The sequence below is a fragment of the Hypanus sabinus genome, chromosome 27 (assembly GCF_030144855.1).
Source record: "Hypanus sabinus isolate sHypSab1 chromosome 27, sHypSab1.hap1, whole genome shotgun sequence".
In the NCBI taxonomy this organism is placed as follows: Eukaryota; Metazoa; Chordata; class Chondrichthyes; order Myliobatiformes; family Dasyatidae; genus Hypanus; species Hypanus sabinus.
The window spans coordinates 21,952,249-21,968,045 of NC_082732.1; the positions used below are offsets into that span (position 1 = coordinate 21,952,249).

Genomic DNA, 15,797 nt, shown 5'->3' on the forward strand with positions numbered 1-15,797 from the left:
GCCTCCCAGACGTCCACATCTGCGCCAGGTGTGCTGAGCTGCAGCTCCTAAGGTTCTGTGTTAGGGAACTGGAGCTGCAGCTCGATGACCTTCGTCTGGTCAGGGAGAGTGAAGAGTTGATAGAGAGGAGTTACAGGCAGGTGGTCACACCAGGGCCACGGGAGGCTGGCAAGTGGGTCACAGGTAGGAGAGGGAAGGGGAAGAGTTGGGTATTAGAGAGTACCCCAGTGGCTGTACCTCTTGACAATAAGTACTCCTGTTTTAGTACTGTTGTTGGGGACAGCCTACCTAGGGGAAGCAGCAGTGGCCATATCTCTGGCACAGAAGGGTAGGGAAAGGAGGAGGAAGGCAGTAGTAATAGAGGACTTGATAGTTAGGGGGTCAGATAGGTGATTCTGTGGATGCAGTCGGCAGACCCAGATGGTAGTTTGCTCCCTGGTGCCAGGGTCCGGGATGTTTCTGATCACGTCCAAAATATCCTGAAGTGGGAGGGTGAGGAGCCAGAGGTCATGGTACATATAGGTACCAATGACATTGTAGGAAAAGGGAAGAGGTCCTGAAAGGAGAATATAGGGAGTTAGGAAGGCAGTTGAGAAGAAGGACCTCAAAGGTAGTAATCTCAGGATTACTGCCTGTGCCATGTGACAGTGAGAGGAGGAGGATAAATGCGTGGCTGAGGGATTGGAGCAGGGGCAGGGATTCAAGTTTCTGGATCATTGGGATCTTTTTTAGGGCAGGTGTGACCTGTACAAAAAGGACGGGTTGCACTTGAATCCTAGGGGGACCAATATCCTGGCGGGGAGATTTGCTAAGGCTACTGGGGAAACTTTAAACTAGAACAGTTGGGGGGGGGGGATCAAGTTGAAGAGACTAGGAGAGAGGAGGTTAGTTCACAAATAGAGAAAGCTCATAGACTGTGAGTGAGGGGGGATAGGTAGGTGATAGAGAAGGGGAGTGCTCAGACCGAAGATGTAGGGGAGAAGGAAGAAAAAGATAATAAAATTGTTTACACTGTTAGGGATAAACAGTGTAAGAGGTGAAGGATTTCTTAAATGCATCTATTTTAAATGTTATGAGCATTATAAGAAAGATGGATGAGCATGGACTGATACCTGGAAATATGATGTTGTAGCTATTAGTGAAACATGGTTGCAGGAGGGGTGTGATTGGCAACTAAATATTCCTGGATTTCATTGCTTCAGGTGTGACAGAATCGGAGGGGCAAGAGGGGGAGGTGTTGCATTGCATGTCAGAGAAAATATTACAGTGGTGCTTTGGCAGGATAGATTAGAGGGCTCGTCTAGGGAGACGAGTTGGGTGGAATTGAGGAATGGGAAAGGTGTAGTAACACTTATAGGGGTGTACTATAGACCACCTAATGGGGAGTGAGAATTGGAGGAGCAAATTTGTAAAGAGATAGCAGATATTTGTAGTAAGCACATGGTTGTGATTGTGGGAGATTTTAATCTTCCACACATAGACAGGGAAGCTCATTCTGCAAAAGGGCTGGATGGTTTGTAGTTTGTAAAATGTGTGCAGGATAGTTTCTTGCAGCATAGTTTCTTGCAGCAATACATAGAGGTACCAACTAGAGAAGCTAGCAGTGTTGGATCTCCTGTTAGGGAATGAGATAGGTCAGGTGATGGAGGTATTTGTTGGGGAGCACTTCGGGTCCAGTGATCACAATGCCATTAGTTTCAATATAATTATAGAGAAGGATAGGACTGGACCCAGGGTTGAGATTTTTGATTGGAGAAAGGCTAACTTTGAGGAGATGCAAAAGGATTTAGAAGGAGTGGATTGGGACAATTTGTTTTATGGAAAGGATGTAATAGAGAAATGGAGATCATTTAAAGGTGAAATTTTTATGTTTATGGAATCTTTATGTTCCTGTTAGGTTGAAAGGAAAGGTTAAAAATTTGAGAGAGCCATAGTTTTCAAGGGATATTGGAAACTTGGTTCGGAAGAAGAGAGAGATCTACAGTAAATATAGGCAGCATGGAGTAAGTGAGGTGCTCGAGGAATATACAGAATGTAAAAAGAATCTTAAGAAAGAAATTAGAAAAGCTAAGAAGATATGAGGTAGCTTTCGCAAGTAAGGTGAAAATAAATCCAAAGGGTTTCTACAGTTATATTAATAGCAAAAGGATAGTGAGGGATAAAATTGGTCCCTTAGAGAATCAGAGTGGACAGCTATGTGTGGAGCCAAAAGAGATGGGGATATTTTGAACAATTTATTTTCTTCAGTATTCACTAAGGAGAAGGATATTGAATTGTGTAAGGTAAGGGAAACAAGTAGGGTAGTTATTGGAAACTATGATGATTAAAGAAGAGGAAGTACTGGCATTTTTAAAGAATATAAAAGTGGATAAATCTGCAGGTCCTGACAGGATATTCCCTAGGACCTTGAGGGAAGTTAGTGTAGAAATAGCAGGGGCCCTGACAGAAATATTTCAAATGTCATTAGAAACAGGGATGGTGCCGGAGGATTGGCGTATTGCTCATGTGGTTCCATTGTTTAAAAAGGGTTCTAAGAGTAAACCTAGCAACTATCAGCCTGTAAGTTTGATGTCAGTGGTGGGTAAATTAATGGAAAGTATTCCTGGAGATGGTATATATAATTATCTGGATAGGCAGGGTCTGATTAGGAACAATCAACATGGGATTTGTGCGTGGAAGGTCATGTTTGACAAATCTTAATGAATTTTTTGAAGAGGTTACGAGGAAAGTTGACAAGGGTAAAGCAGTGGATGTTCTCTATATGGATTTCATTAAGGCCTTTGACAAGGTTCCACATGGAAGTTAGTTAGGAAGGTTCAATTGTTAGGTATTAATATTGAAGTAGTAAAATAGATTCAACTGTGGCTGAATGGGAGATGCCAGAGAGTAGTGGTGGATAACTGCAAACACGAAGAAATCTGCAGATGCTGGAAATTCAAACAACAACACACACAAAATGCTGGTAGAACACAGCAGGCCAGGCTGCATCTATAGGGAGAAGCGCTGTCGATGTTTCGGGCCGAGACCCTTCGTCAGGACTAACCAAAAGGAAAGATAGTAAGAGATTTGTAACTGTTTGTCAGGTTGGAGGCCAGTGACTAGTGGTGTACCTCAGGGATCTATACTAGGTCCAATGTTGTTTGTCATATACATTAATGATCTGGATGATGGGGTGGTAAGTTGGGTGAGTAAGCATGAAGATGATACTAAGGTAGGTGGCATTGTGGATAATGAAGTAGGTTTTCAAAGCTTGCAGAGAGATTTAGGCCAGTTAGAAGAGTGGGCTGAACGATGGCAGATGGAGTTTAATGCTGATAAGTGTGAGGTGCTACATTTTGGTAGGACTAATCAAAATAGGACATACATGGTAAATGGTAGGGCATTGAGGAATGCAGTAGAACAGAGTGATCTAGGAATAATGGTGCATAGTTCTCTGAAGGTGGTATAATGTTAAAATTGTACAAGGCATTGGTGAGGCCAAATTTGGAGTATTGTGTACAGTTCTGGTCACCGAATTATAGGAAAGGTGTCAACAAAATAGAGTGAGTACAGAGGAGATTTACTAGAATGTTACCTGGGTTTCAGCACCTAAATTACAGAGAAAAGTTGAACAAGTTAGGTCTTTATTCTTTGGAGCATAGAAGGTTGAAGGGGGACTTGATAGAGGTATTTAAAATTATGAGGGGGATAGATAGAGTTGATGTGGATAGGCTTTTTTCATTGAGAGTAGGGGAGATTTGAGGGGTTCCGGTGACATCATCATCGAGAATGGCAGCTTAAGTCACCAGCTCCTACGGAAAAATGCGTATTAAACCCCGTTTTCCCATCAAGTATAATATTTTTCAAAAAATATTTGAACTCAAAAGAGGGGCAAGAATGGGGAGAAGAAATGGAAATAAAAAAGCGACACTGCGGAGCCTGCGTCGGAGAGGAATGCAGAGGGCGGCTCTCCGACCCGACCGCCTGCGAGTGAGGTGGACACTGGGCCTCATTCAGGCGAAGCGGCGAATGTCTTCGAAATCCTGAAGGAAATAATGGAGATCCAGAAAGATATAAAACAGCAGCTCCGTGATATTAAGTCAGAGCTCGCCAGTGTTAATCAAAAAATAGCGGTGGCAGAGACTCGAATTGAGAAGGTGGAAGATCGTGTTCAAAACGTGGGACGGATATCGAGTAAGACAATAAAAATATTACATCACTAAGAAGGTAAACTGCTCGACCTGGAGGGAAGATCACGGCGGAAAAATATCAGAATCTACAACGTTCCCGAAGGAGCAGAGGGCTCGTCTATGACAGAGTTTGTCGGAAAGTTACTGCGGGACGTGTTGGAGCTTCCCCCGGCTACGGAGCTGGAAGTCTAAAGAACCCACCACGCGTTGGTCCCGAAACCTACCCAGCATAGCAAGCCACGCTCAATTATAATAAAATTTCTTCGGTACAGCACCAAGGCAGAGATTCTACGAAGGGCCTGGGGTAAGTAGAGTTTTTCAACGATAAATTAATATGTTTCAACCAAGATTACCTCCCCCCCCCCCCCGCGGTCCTGCAGAAATGCAAAGAATACTCTGAGGTAAAGCGAGTACTAAAGCGAAAAAAAAATTAGATTTCAAACTCCGTACCCTGCTAAACTTCGAGTATTTTATGACAACGGGACGCGGTTGTACCAGACAGTGGAAAAGGCGACTATAGACCTGAAGGCCAGAGGGTTGGCCGTCAGCGTGACCAAAACGAGGGAAAGCCTGACTGAGGAATTATCCCGGTCCGCTTGGGAAATAGTGTGAGAATTCAGAAGGCAGGAGACAGGAGGAGGCCAAGAGAAATATATCAGGAAGGAACCGGGAGCTTCCCAAAGACAGTCCTCACCCCCTTCAGAAGAGTAATAAGGTTTGGCTAACTTTTAAAATGTTGAGAAGCTAAACGGAAGCAAAGGTACACGGGGATATACCTATCTCGAGAAATACTTATTATAATGTGGATTTTATATTACTTAGTTGTTATTCTTTATTCACTCACCTACTCCTTTTTCCCCACCAAAATGAGAATATATATATATATATATATATATATATATATATATATATATATATATATATATATATATATATATATATATATATATATATATATATATATATCTGTGTGTGTGTGTGTGTGTGTGTGTGTGTGTGTGTGTGTGTGTGTGTGTGTGTGTGTGTGTGTGTGTGTGTATGTGTATATATATATATATGTATGTACACAGGGAAATCTTTTCTATGTAATAGATTTATTCACTGACTTATGAATACTGCACAAATAGGAGTAGTTATCCCCCACAGCTAGACATTTCCTCTAGCTCAACGCAGGGTCATCTACTAGAGACCTCAGCCTTGGAATCACATGTTCATTGCCATTTTTGTTATTATTTGCGTATCTTGGTTCTTATTTGTTCAGGGAGTAGATCGATTAAGTTTTATTCTAATTTCAATGATACATGGACAGATGAATACAGATGGCTAAGGACAAAGTAAAATTCATTTCTTTTAATATCAATGGGCTATTAAATCCAATCAAACGTAAGAGAATTTTATCTAATTTGGAACAATTTGATTCATACTGGGAAAAATGGTTTAACTACATAATGCCTCATAGGCCTGATTTTATTCTCACAAATCAATGAATCTGTTGTAAAAAAAAAGATCACCCCCTAATTGTACATAGTTCTTTCCTTTTGCTTGTTTTTTCTTTCCTGTAAGTGTACCTCTCAGATACTTTGTGGAGATTTGTGATATATATGATTACATCATATATATGTACAATGTCTGAAATACATCCTATGGAAATGTTTGTTTGATGATGAACTTCAATAAAAAAATAAATTACAAAAAGAGAGTAGGGGAGATTCAATCAAGAGGACATGAGTTGAGAGCTAGGAGGCAAAAGTTTAGGGGTAACATGAGGGGGAACTTCTTTACTCAGAGAATGGTAGCTGTGTGGAATGAGCTTCCAGTAGAAGCGGTAGAGGCAGGTTCAATATCGATATCGTCATTTAAAAAAAGATTGGATAGGTATATGGACAGGAAAGGAAAGGAAAGGAATGGCCTGTTTCCATGCTGTAATTGTTATAATAGAGAATAATAGAGACAATAGGGAGTAAGTGCAGGAGTAGGCCATTTGGCCCTTCTAGCCAGCACCACCATTCACTGTGATCATGGCTGATCATACACAATCAGTACCCCGTTCCTGCCCTCTCCCCATATCCCTTGACCCCACTATCTATAAGAGCTCTATCTAACTCTCTTTTGGATGCAGCCAGAGACTTGGCCTCCACTGCCTTCTGCGGCAGAGCATTCCACATATCTACCACTCTCTGGGTGAAAAAGTTTTTCCGCATCTCTGTTCTAAATGGCCTACCCCTTATTCTTAAACTGTGGCCTCTAGTTCTGGACTCACCCATCAGCGGGAACATGTTTCCTGCCTCCAGCGTGTCCAATCCCTTAATAATCTTATATGTCTCAATCAGATCCCCTCTCATCCTTCTGAATTCCAGTGTATACAAGCACAGTCGCTCCAATCTTTCAACATATGACAGTCCCGCCATTCCAGGAATTAACCTTATGAACCTACGCTGCACTCCCTCAATAGCAAGAATGTCCTTCCTCAAACTTGGAGACCAAAACTGCACACAATACTCATATGCACACAATAACTTACATGGTTATATATGGCAAGGCTGAACGTTTCCTAGCAGAAAAATGGAGAACTGCTGCTTCCTTATGTAACCCTCAGGCTCGCCCAGCTCACGTTCATCTAGGGGAATCAACCTTTGACCCCGCCAAACTGGGTAATCAAGTTTGTGTGGTTGCTGTATAACATACCCCCAGTTACAAACCCACAACGTAAAATATCAGACAGTACACCATATGCAATTAGATGATAGACTTTATGAATCTTAATCTGAATACAGGTTCCCCCACTATCCGAAAGTACAGCGTTCCTATGAAGCCTTTCGTAAGCCGAAATGTCGTAAAGCGAAAAAGCAATTACCATTAATTTTTGAGAAAAATTTTTAAGTGTTCCCAGACCCAAAAAATAACCTACCAAATCATAACCAAATAGCACAAACATATAGTAAAAGCAGGAATGATATGATAAATACGCAGCCTATATGAAGTAGAAACAATTCATGTACAGTGTAGTTTCACTTACCAGAATTGGGAAGATTTAGCCAAAAACTGAATTGTAGAGAAAAAAAAGTCGGCATGTACATGCTTGCGCATACACCTGCCCGCGCAAGGCTTCACGGTCATGGTAGTCTTTCTTGGGGTAAACACAAGTTTACAGCGGGTGCTTTTTTTCGTAAAAGTGAAAATCCTCTTCGGATTTCTTTTGGTTAGCGAAAACAGGTACTAATGTAGGTCTTTTGTAAAAGCAAAGTGGCGTAAAGCAAACTTTTGTAAAGCGGGGGACAGCTGTATAGGGTTAGTAATGAAAATAAACAAAAACAAAAAGGGCCCAAGTCAAGTCAAAGTCACATTGGAGCTCATTCAGTAGTTATTCTTCCACCATTGGTCTCCTCTGAACATTGCCGACTTTCAGACCCTCAGATCCCAGTCCACTCCATCCGGTGGTCTACCAGCTCTCTCCACATGTGTCTTCCCACTTCTCTCCTCGATAAAAGACCGCATAAACCCGGCTCCCAGACACACAAGAAACAACAACATTTCCTCATCAGCTAACCCCTGCATTCCAAAGCCCCGTTATCTCTAGTCATAACCCAAACATTGCTGCTACAGAGAAACCATTACCTCAGCAGTGAACATTACAGAGAAGCCATTACATTAGCCTTAGCAGAGAAACATTACAAAGAAGCCGTTACACTCAAAAAAATGTATTCCAAAAATGCTTTGATTTGCTGAGCAACCAAACAATGTAAGTGAACAGATCAATCTCTGTGAGATTGGGATAATTGGCAAGATCAGCACAATTGTCCCTACTGGTTGTCTGTAGAAGGAAAAGAAAAAAGAATGACAAAAATATGAGAACAAAAGGTGCAGTGTTGCAGAGAACTTCAAGAAAAGTGGATTTAAACCCATTACTGTAGTTTCTGTGATTTTAAAATTTGTTGGATTGGTAATGAAAAATGCTAGGGAGGGAAGTGTTATATCAATTTATAATGTTTCCACCCCCTGTTCTTATTTTATTTCATCCATGGTAATCTTTTCCCCAGCCATGCAATGTTAATAGCATAGTTGCTCGGATAGACAAATCCATCAACTCACCACCGGATGATTGCTTTACAGCATTTGCAGCAACCCTTGGTTCAAACATGTACTAAAAGTAAATTGGTTTTGTTAGTTAATGTGACTTTCCTATTATGACCTCATGAACTATGGCCAGGGGTTGAAGGAAGGAAAAGCTGATAGGCCCCAAATGGGGGATTAGGGTTGGTCAGCCATCAAGTAAGTGATTGAGCTGGTTTAGATTTCTACCAGTTTTGGAAGGAGTTGGCATTGTAGGCATTGACTCTGAAAGACCATCATCCTCCTCGGCTACAAAACTTTGTTACCAGACTGGAAATATTTTGTTTATAAATGACATTTTAAGGACGAAAGATGTGGCTAGCAGTGACTTGTGAAGTACAGTATCTTTAATACATTCTAAAGAACACTGTCTTCTCTTTGGCCAGGAGTGTAGACCACTTTGTTCAAGGATTGCTCAAAAATTGATTCAAGGAACCAAAGACACATACACATAAGTAGATTTTTAGCATGAACTCGGTGTCCTCCAAATGAATCAACAGGTCCAGAAAGTGCATTTGCCTCTCTAAACCCAGGAATGTATAGGTAGCATTTGTGAGGATCTGAGCTGTCAATCATCAGTATGAAAGACTATTACTGCTATCTTAACAGCTTGAAGCTATTGGTTTTGGCAAAAATCTGGTACCAATTGTGTGGGATTATTAGAATTCTCTTGAATCAATGCCACTAGTTTACTGTGAGTGTAATTTTATGTTGTGTTGGCTCCAGTGAAGCACCTGGTACTGAGTGAAATGAGTAACAATTCCCACTTCCAAGGGTGCAGTAGCAAGCTTTATGGGTGATGGTGATACCCATGTGGGCATTAGGACAAGGGTCAGAAGAGCAGGTGATAAGATGAGCAATTGGAGTGGGTTGAGTAATTGGCATCCTCCCTCCCTTTATTCCGTGCTCCTTCGTCCTCATGGCCTTGGGTTGGGGTTGGAGGTATTCAGAGCTTGGACTTCCCGAGTGATGGGTAGAGGAACAGGTCACACTTTAGGTTTAAAAGGCGCACATGCCCATCCTAATGTTATGACACTCATAGTATATGTCTCTTTTCTACATAATGAATTTTGGGCAGAGGGCTCAGAGGATGACATTGGTGTGATCTTGCTATGGAAATCTATGTGTCCTAGAAGCACTCTTGGATTGGCCTGATTTATTTCCTTAGCAGTGCTCCTGGAGAACAGCTGGAGAAATGCCATCTCTTGATCATCCTCTGACATGGGAATCCCATTAGACCTGCAAGACATTCACATGAGGTAGTACCTGTCAAAATTTCCCGACTGATGCCAGATTACACTCTCAAAATTTTATCTTTGGCTGTCGCACTGACATAATGAGCACCAGGTCTAATGATTCGATTCCCGGGTCGAGTAATGAGGAACCGAACTGCTTCGAAAATGGATCAGTGGCTTCTTTCAAGGTCATGAGAAGAGATAAGCAGAGGTTCCAGGTCAAAGTGTGGTGACCGTTTCAGCAGATCACACTTTACCAAAGCTTTAGAAAAGATCAAGGTGAAAAATAAAACAATACTTTAGTCCTTTTGGATACTACAGCTGCTGATTATATCTCCATGTTCCACCACTTAAAAGTAAATGGCTTCCGACGGACATTTGTGCCACAGTGAATTTCACCAAGGCGTACGTGGTAGTTGGCGAAATCATCAATAAAGGTGCAATCCAGGCCAAGTGGTTCTAGTGCTGAGCGCACTGCAGATTCCAGTGGGCATTTTCCATTTATCAGTGGCCCAAAAGGCTTTGGGATGCCTACAAATTTGCCAATGACTATTATGTTCACCTGATCGGACACAAAAAGAAATCCATATTACTCAGTTGTACAACCTTTAGACACAAATGTTGATTAAAAATGAGAGGTGATGACCAAAAAGACAGATAAATGAGTGAAAGACAGAAATCAAAGGAGAAAGATTAGAGAATGATAGATTGGACAATAATAATTGAGAATTATGCACAAGGGTCTGGAGAGTAGAGTGGACAGGAGGAAGCCACAGAATTCCCTACTCCCATCCCCCAACATAATATGCAAAACAAGTGTAATATTAGTTTATGGACACAAAGCAGTGTGTTCCCACAAAGCTTGCAAATCCAAAGATTTACTCATCCCTTGAAATATAATCCCACATTATATTTATAATTTATCGGCTCATACAAAAGTACTGAGCAAAGATCAGGCATTTCGCTGTGTAAGTAACATACTGACGACTCTTAAACAGATTTAATCAGTTAATATGCAGATGGTGGAATTGAAGGTCCTCTTCTTGTTAGTTGTCACTTAGCATGAAGAGAAGAGAATGCTGGAATCTGGAAGGTAAAGGCACAGAACCTCGGAAGAATTCAACCTGTCAAGTAGCATCTGTGGAGGTAAAAAGTGTAAGCTGACATTTTGGATTGAGACCCTGCATCAGCACTGAATGAGATCACTGAATTTTCCTACTTCAGGTAACCCACATCCTTGTTTGCTCTTCCTCTCACATTGGCTTTTCACCTAGTATTATTCTCCCATTATTCATATCTCCCATCTTCCTTCCTCCATGTGGTCCCATCATCTCCTCCTCATCTAGTCCTACCTATCTCCAACCAGCTTCTATCCCACTCCCCACTCCTCCCCCTTGTACTGATATACACTGGCATTCGCTCCTGTTCCCTCTCAGTCCTGATGCAGGGTCTCGACTCAAAACATCTGCCTGTACCTTTTGCTTCCACAGATGCTGTTTGACCTGTTGAGTTCTTCCAGTGATCTGGTTTTTTTTTCACTTACCATATCTGGAAAGTAAGCTATAACTCTTTCCAAGTAATCCGACTGATGAAACAAAACAGGAATATCAATGATATCTCCTTCATCTAATCCCAATTCCATCTTTAGCACATCTCTGTTCCAATTAATACATTGCTGAGAGTAAAACAAAGATTTTTTAGCAATTATCCATCAACTTCATGTAACTACACCATTATAATGTTACAGTGACTCACCTGTACAAAAGCATTCATCTCATGCAGCATTTGATCATTCAGGATTTCATTAATTTTGACTTGCTTCACACTTAGATCTAATTTGGATAAACAAATGCAATATTTTCAGAACTAGATCTGTAATACCTTTTAGACTAAAGTCTGTAAGAATGACAGTTCCATATGAACTGTTTTCCATCTTGCGAAGCTTGCATGAGCTATCCTTGAGCTGTCCATGCTTCTGTTTATCAGCTCTCAATGGAAAAACAACACCTGAACTCAAATTCCTGAAATGTTGGCCCATCTGTGACTGCTGCCACTACATCTGAGATACTGTGCAATGGAAGTCCCAAACTTGTTCCTCTGCCCTTTGGGATTTCTCTTTCACAACATGGTTTGATATCATCACAATGGTTTATGCTTTATTCATAATACATAGGAATATTTTCAACGGTTAATGCATATTTTATTGATTTGTGCATTGAAAAAGAGAAATGTCAAAATTTTGGAACAGCAGTAGAACATTTGGTCATTGGAGCCTTTTCTGCTATTAAATGTGATCGTGGTTCATGTTCCATCTTTCTCCCCACAAGCATTGATCTCTCTGTACACTGCATGGACTTCCTGCTCCTTCTTGAATACGTTTAAAGATTTGACTTCTATGGCTTTCTGTGGCAACAAATTCCACAATTCATCACTCTCTGGGAGAAGTCTCTCATGTTGATCTAAAATGACTTACCACTTTCCTGGGAATGATGATCCCCCCCACCATCAGGAGTATAATTCCTGCATCTAGACTGTCCAATCCTGTTGAACTTTGTATGAGATCTCTTCACAAATTTCTGAATGTCAACCAATATAACCCAAATTGACTCAGTCTCTCATACATCAGTCCTGCCCTTCTGGAAATCTTTCTGGTAAAACTTTGAATTCCCTCCACCAGAAGAACATCCTTTATCAGATTAGGGCTGGGAGTCTATACCTTTCTATTTTACTTGTTTGGTCTACAGGAAGATTTGAGATTTTCATGACTATGAATGTAATGCTACAATGAGGTAGAGACTCACTTTCAAACATCTGGGCTTCTCCATAACCTTCTTCCTTGAGCTTATTAAACAGCCTGTAGCAAGAATCAGGACTGGCCAGTAGAAGCCTGAAACCCTACAAAATTGTGAAGAAAATATTAACATCATAAGACTCTGCACAGAATCTTCGATTGATGACCGATATAAAGGAGCAGTTAATCAAAAAGGTAGCTGGAGCGAATTTTGATTGGGTTTCTGATAAAGGAAAAGATACTCAAAATAGAAATGGAGATGTGGTGCAAAGAGATTCATGGGGCTTTGAATACCTTGGCAGGGATGATGGGTAGGTGTGATCCCTCTGGGAACCTGTATTGGGGAATATCGACTTGCCAGATTTCATAGCAAAGGTGCAGGTATGGATGGATATTTTAAGACCAGAACCAGTCTCAACCCTACAGGTCTTGCAACATTTTCAAACCCTGTAAGTGTAGCACAATTTTTCGCAAGTGACTTTTGTATTGATTCCTATATCACAGGCAACAGAGCACAAAATCTGTTGGGTATTGCAATGTGTGGCATACTTGTGGAGAAATCAGACTGGACTCCAGATGTCCGGTGCACCTAATGGAATTAGTCAATAAGATTCACTCATTTAATGCCTAAAAATGTTGCATAGTGCAAAAATAGTTTCCTGCCTTCAATCTCTTTCAACAGTTTGGGAAATCTTGAAAGGGGCTGGGGAGCATAGTGACAAGCTCCACTTCTTAATTAACTGAAATGTGCAAAAGTACAGAGTTCAAATTCATTTAAGCCCCTCTTCCAGTTGCCCCAGGTCTCGTGTTACTTTTTTTCAGTGAATGTTCTTGTCTCCATTGTTTCAGTGGTGCTGGGAATGAACATCCAAGATGTTCCACCATAATGTTTGGTATAAAGTTCAAGTTCATTGTCATGAGCACAAGTACAATAAGATACAGGTACAAATTGAAAAAAACATTTGCACCAGCATCACAGACACAGATTCAAGAAACATAAAAAGTAGATTTATACATATACAAGGCAGTGAAGACTGTGCAAAACAATTTTACAAAAAAGAGGTAGTCTTATTCAAGAAAGGGAGTAGAGATAGCCCAGGAAATTATAGACCAGTGAGTCTTACTTCAGTGGTTGGTAAGTTGATGGAAAAGATCTTGAGAGGCAGGATTTATGAACATTTGGAGAGGCATAGTATGATTCGGAACAGTCAGCATGGCTTTGTCAAGGGCAGGTCATGCCTTACGAGCCTGATTGAATTTTCTGATGATGTGACTAAACACATTGATGAAGGTAAGCCATTGATGTAGTGTATATGGATTTTAGCAAGGCATTTGATAAGGTACCCCATGCAAGCCTTATTGACAAAGTAAGTAGGCATGGGATCCAAGGGAACATTGCTTTGTGGATCCAGAACTGGCTTGCCCACAGAAGGCAAAGAGTGGTTGTAGATGGGTCATATTCTGCATGGAGGTCAGTAACCAGTGGTGTGCTTCAGGGATCTGTTCTGGGACCCCTACTCTGTGATTTTTATAAATGACCTGGATGAGGAAGTGGAGGGATGGGTCTTGGCTCTTGGCAGTTTGAAGGATCAGAGGGATCTTGGGGTCCAAGTCCATAGGACACTCAAAACTGCTAAGCAGGTTGACTCTGTGGTTAAGAAGGCATACAGTGCATTGGCCTTCATCAATCATGGGATTGAGTGTAAGAGCCGAGAGGTAATGTTACAGCTATATAGGACCCTGGTCAGACCCCACTTGGAGTAAAGTACTGTGCTCATTTCTGGTTGCCTCACTGCAGGAAGGACATGGAAATCACAGAAAGGTACAGGGGAGACTTACAAGGATGTTGCCTGGATTGGGGAGCATACCTTATGAGAATAGGTTGAGTGAACTTGCCCTTTTCTCCTTGGAGCAACATAGGATGAGAGGTGACCTGATAGAGGTGTATAAGATGATGAGAGGCATTGATTGTGTGGACAGTCAGAGGGTTTTCCCCAGGGCTGAAATGGCTAGCAAGAGAGGGCTTAGTTTTAAGGTGCTTGGAAGTAGGTACAGGGGAGATGTCAGGGGTAAGTTTTATTTATGCAGAGAGTGGTGAGTGCATGGAATGGGATGCCAGTGGCGGCAGTGGAGGCAGAAATGATAAGGCCTTTAAGAGTCTCCTGGATGGATACATGGAGCTTAGAAAAATAGAGGGCCATGGGTAAGCCTAGGTAGTTCTAAGGTGAGGACATGTTCAGCACAGCTTTGTGGGCTGAAGGGCCTGTATTGTACTGTAGGTATTCTATGCTTCTATGTAGTGTACCATTGGTGAGGTAAGATTAGGTTCGCGTGTGTGCGTGCGTGTGGGGGGTGGGGGGGGGGAGAAATGAGTAACTGTTGTTTATTACATTTAAGTTTATCAGGAAAATCTCTTCATTCCATTACCAACTCACCCCATCCAGAGTAATCTGCATTCCATTATTTAAATGATTTAAACTAACTTTATTTTGTAAAATCCATTTACAAAGTGTGGGCATTAATGTAAATTTTGGCATTTTTTGCCCATCTGGAAATGCCTTTTTAATCTAGATGGTTTGCTTGACCTGTCAAATGATAACTGAGTGTTATAGACAATAGGTGCAGAAGTAGACCATTCGGCCCTTCGAGCCTGCACCACCATTTTGAGATCATGGCTGATCATCTACTATCAATACCCGGTTCCTGCCTTGTCCCCATATCCCTTGATTCCCCTATCCATAAGATACCTATTTAGCTCCTTCTTGAAAGCATCCAGAGAATTGGCCTCCACTGCCTTCCGAGGCAGTGCATTCCAGACCCCCACAACTCTCTGGGAGAAGTTTTTCCTTAACTCTGTCCTAAATGACCTACCCCTTATTCTCAAACCATGCCCTCTGGTACTGGACTCTCCCAGCATCTGGAACAGATTCCCTGCCTCTATCTTGTCCAATCCCTTAATAATCTTATATGTTGCAATCAGATCCCCTCTCAATCTCCTTAATTCCAGCGTGTACAAACCCAGTCTCTCTTACCTCTCTGCGTAACACAGTCTGGACATCCCAGGAATTAACCTCGTGAATCTATGCTGCACTTCCTCTATAGCCAGGATGTCCTTCCTTAACCCTGGAGACCAATACTGTACACAATACTCGTGTGGTCTCACCAGGGCCCTGTACAAATGCAAAAGGATTTCCTTGCTCTTGTACTCAATTCCCTTTGTAATAAAGGCCAACATTCCATTAGCCTTCTTCACTGCCTGCTGCACTTGCTCATTCACCTCCAGTGACTGATGAACAAGGACTCCTAGATCTCTTTGTATTTCTCCCTTACCTAACTCTACACCATTCAGATATAATCTGCCTTCCTGTTCTTACTCCTAAAGAGGATAACCTCACACTTGTTCACATTAAACATCATCTGCCAAGTATCTGCCCACTCACTCAGCCTATCCAAGTCACCCTGAATTCTCCTAACATCCTCATCACATGTCAC

At 41.6% G+C, this 15,797-nt stretch overlaps 1 protein-coding gene across 1 annotated transcript in view; it reads right to left on the reverse strand.

Moving 5' to 3' along the window:
- Positions 1 to 7,092: 7,092 nt before the first annotated feature.
- The window catches only part of padi2 (peptidyl arginine deiminase, type II), a 49,773-nt gene continuing 41,068 nt past the window's right edge, over positions 7,093 to 15,797 (reverse strand). The window contains exons 15-18 of the mRNA XM_059951643.1: positions 12,316 to 12,409; positions 11,270 to 11,346; positions 11,058 to 11,189; positions 7,093 to 10,076 (exon numbers count right to left, since the gene is read on the reverse strand). Of these exons, the coding sequence (XP_059807626.1) occupies positions 9,843 to 10,076; positions 11,058 to 11,189; positions 11,270 to 11,346; positions 12,316 to 12,409 (537 nt within the window). The 3' untranslated portion in view covers positions 7,093 to 9,842. The remainder of the gene's footprint in view (positions 10,077 to 11,057; positions 11,190 to 11,269; positions 11,347 to 12,315; positions 12,410 to 15,797) is intronic.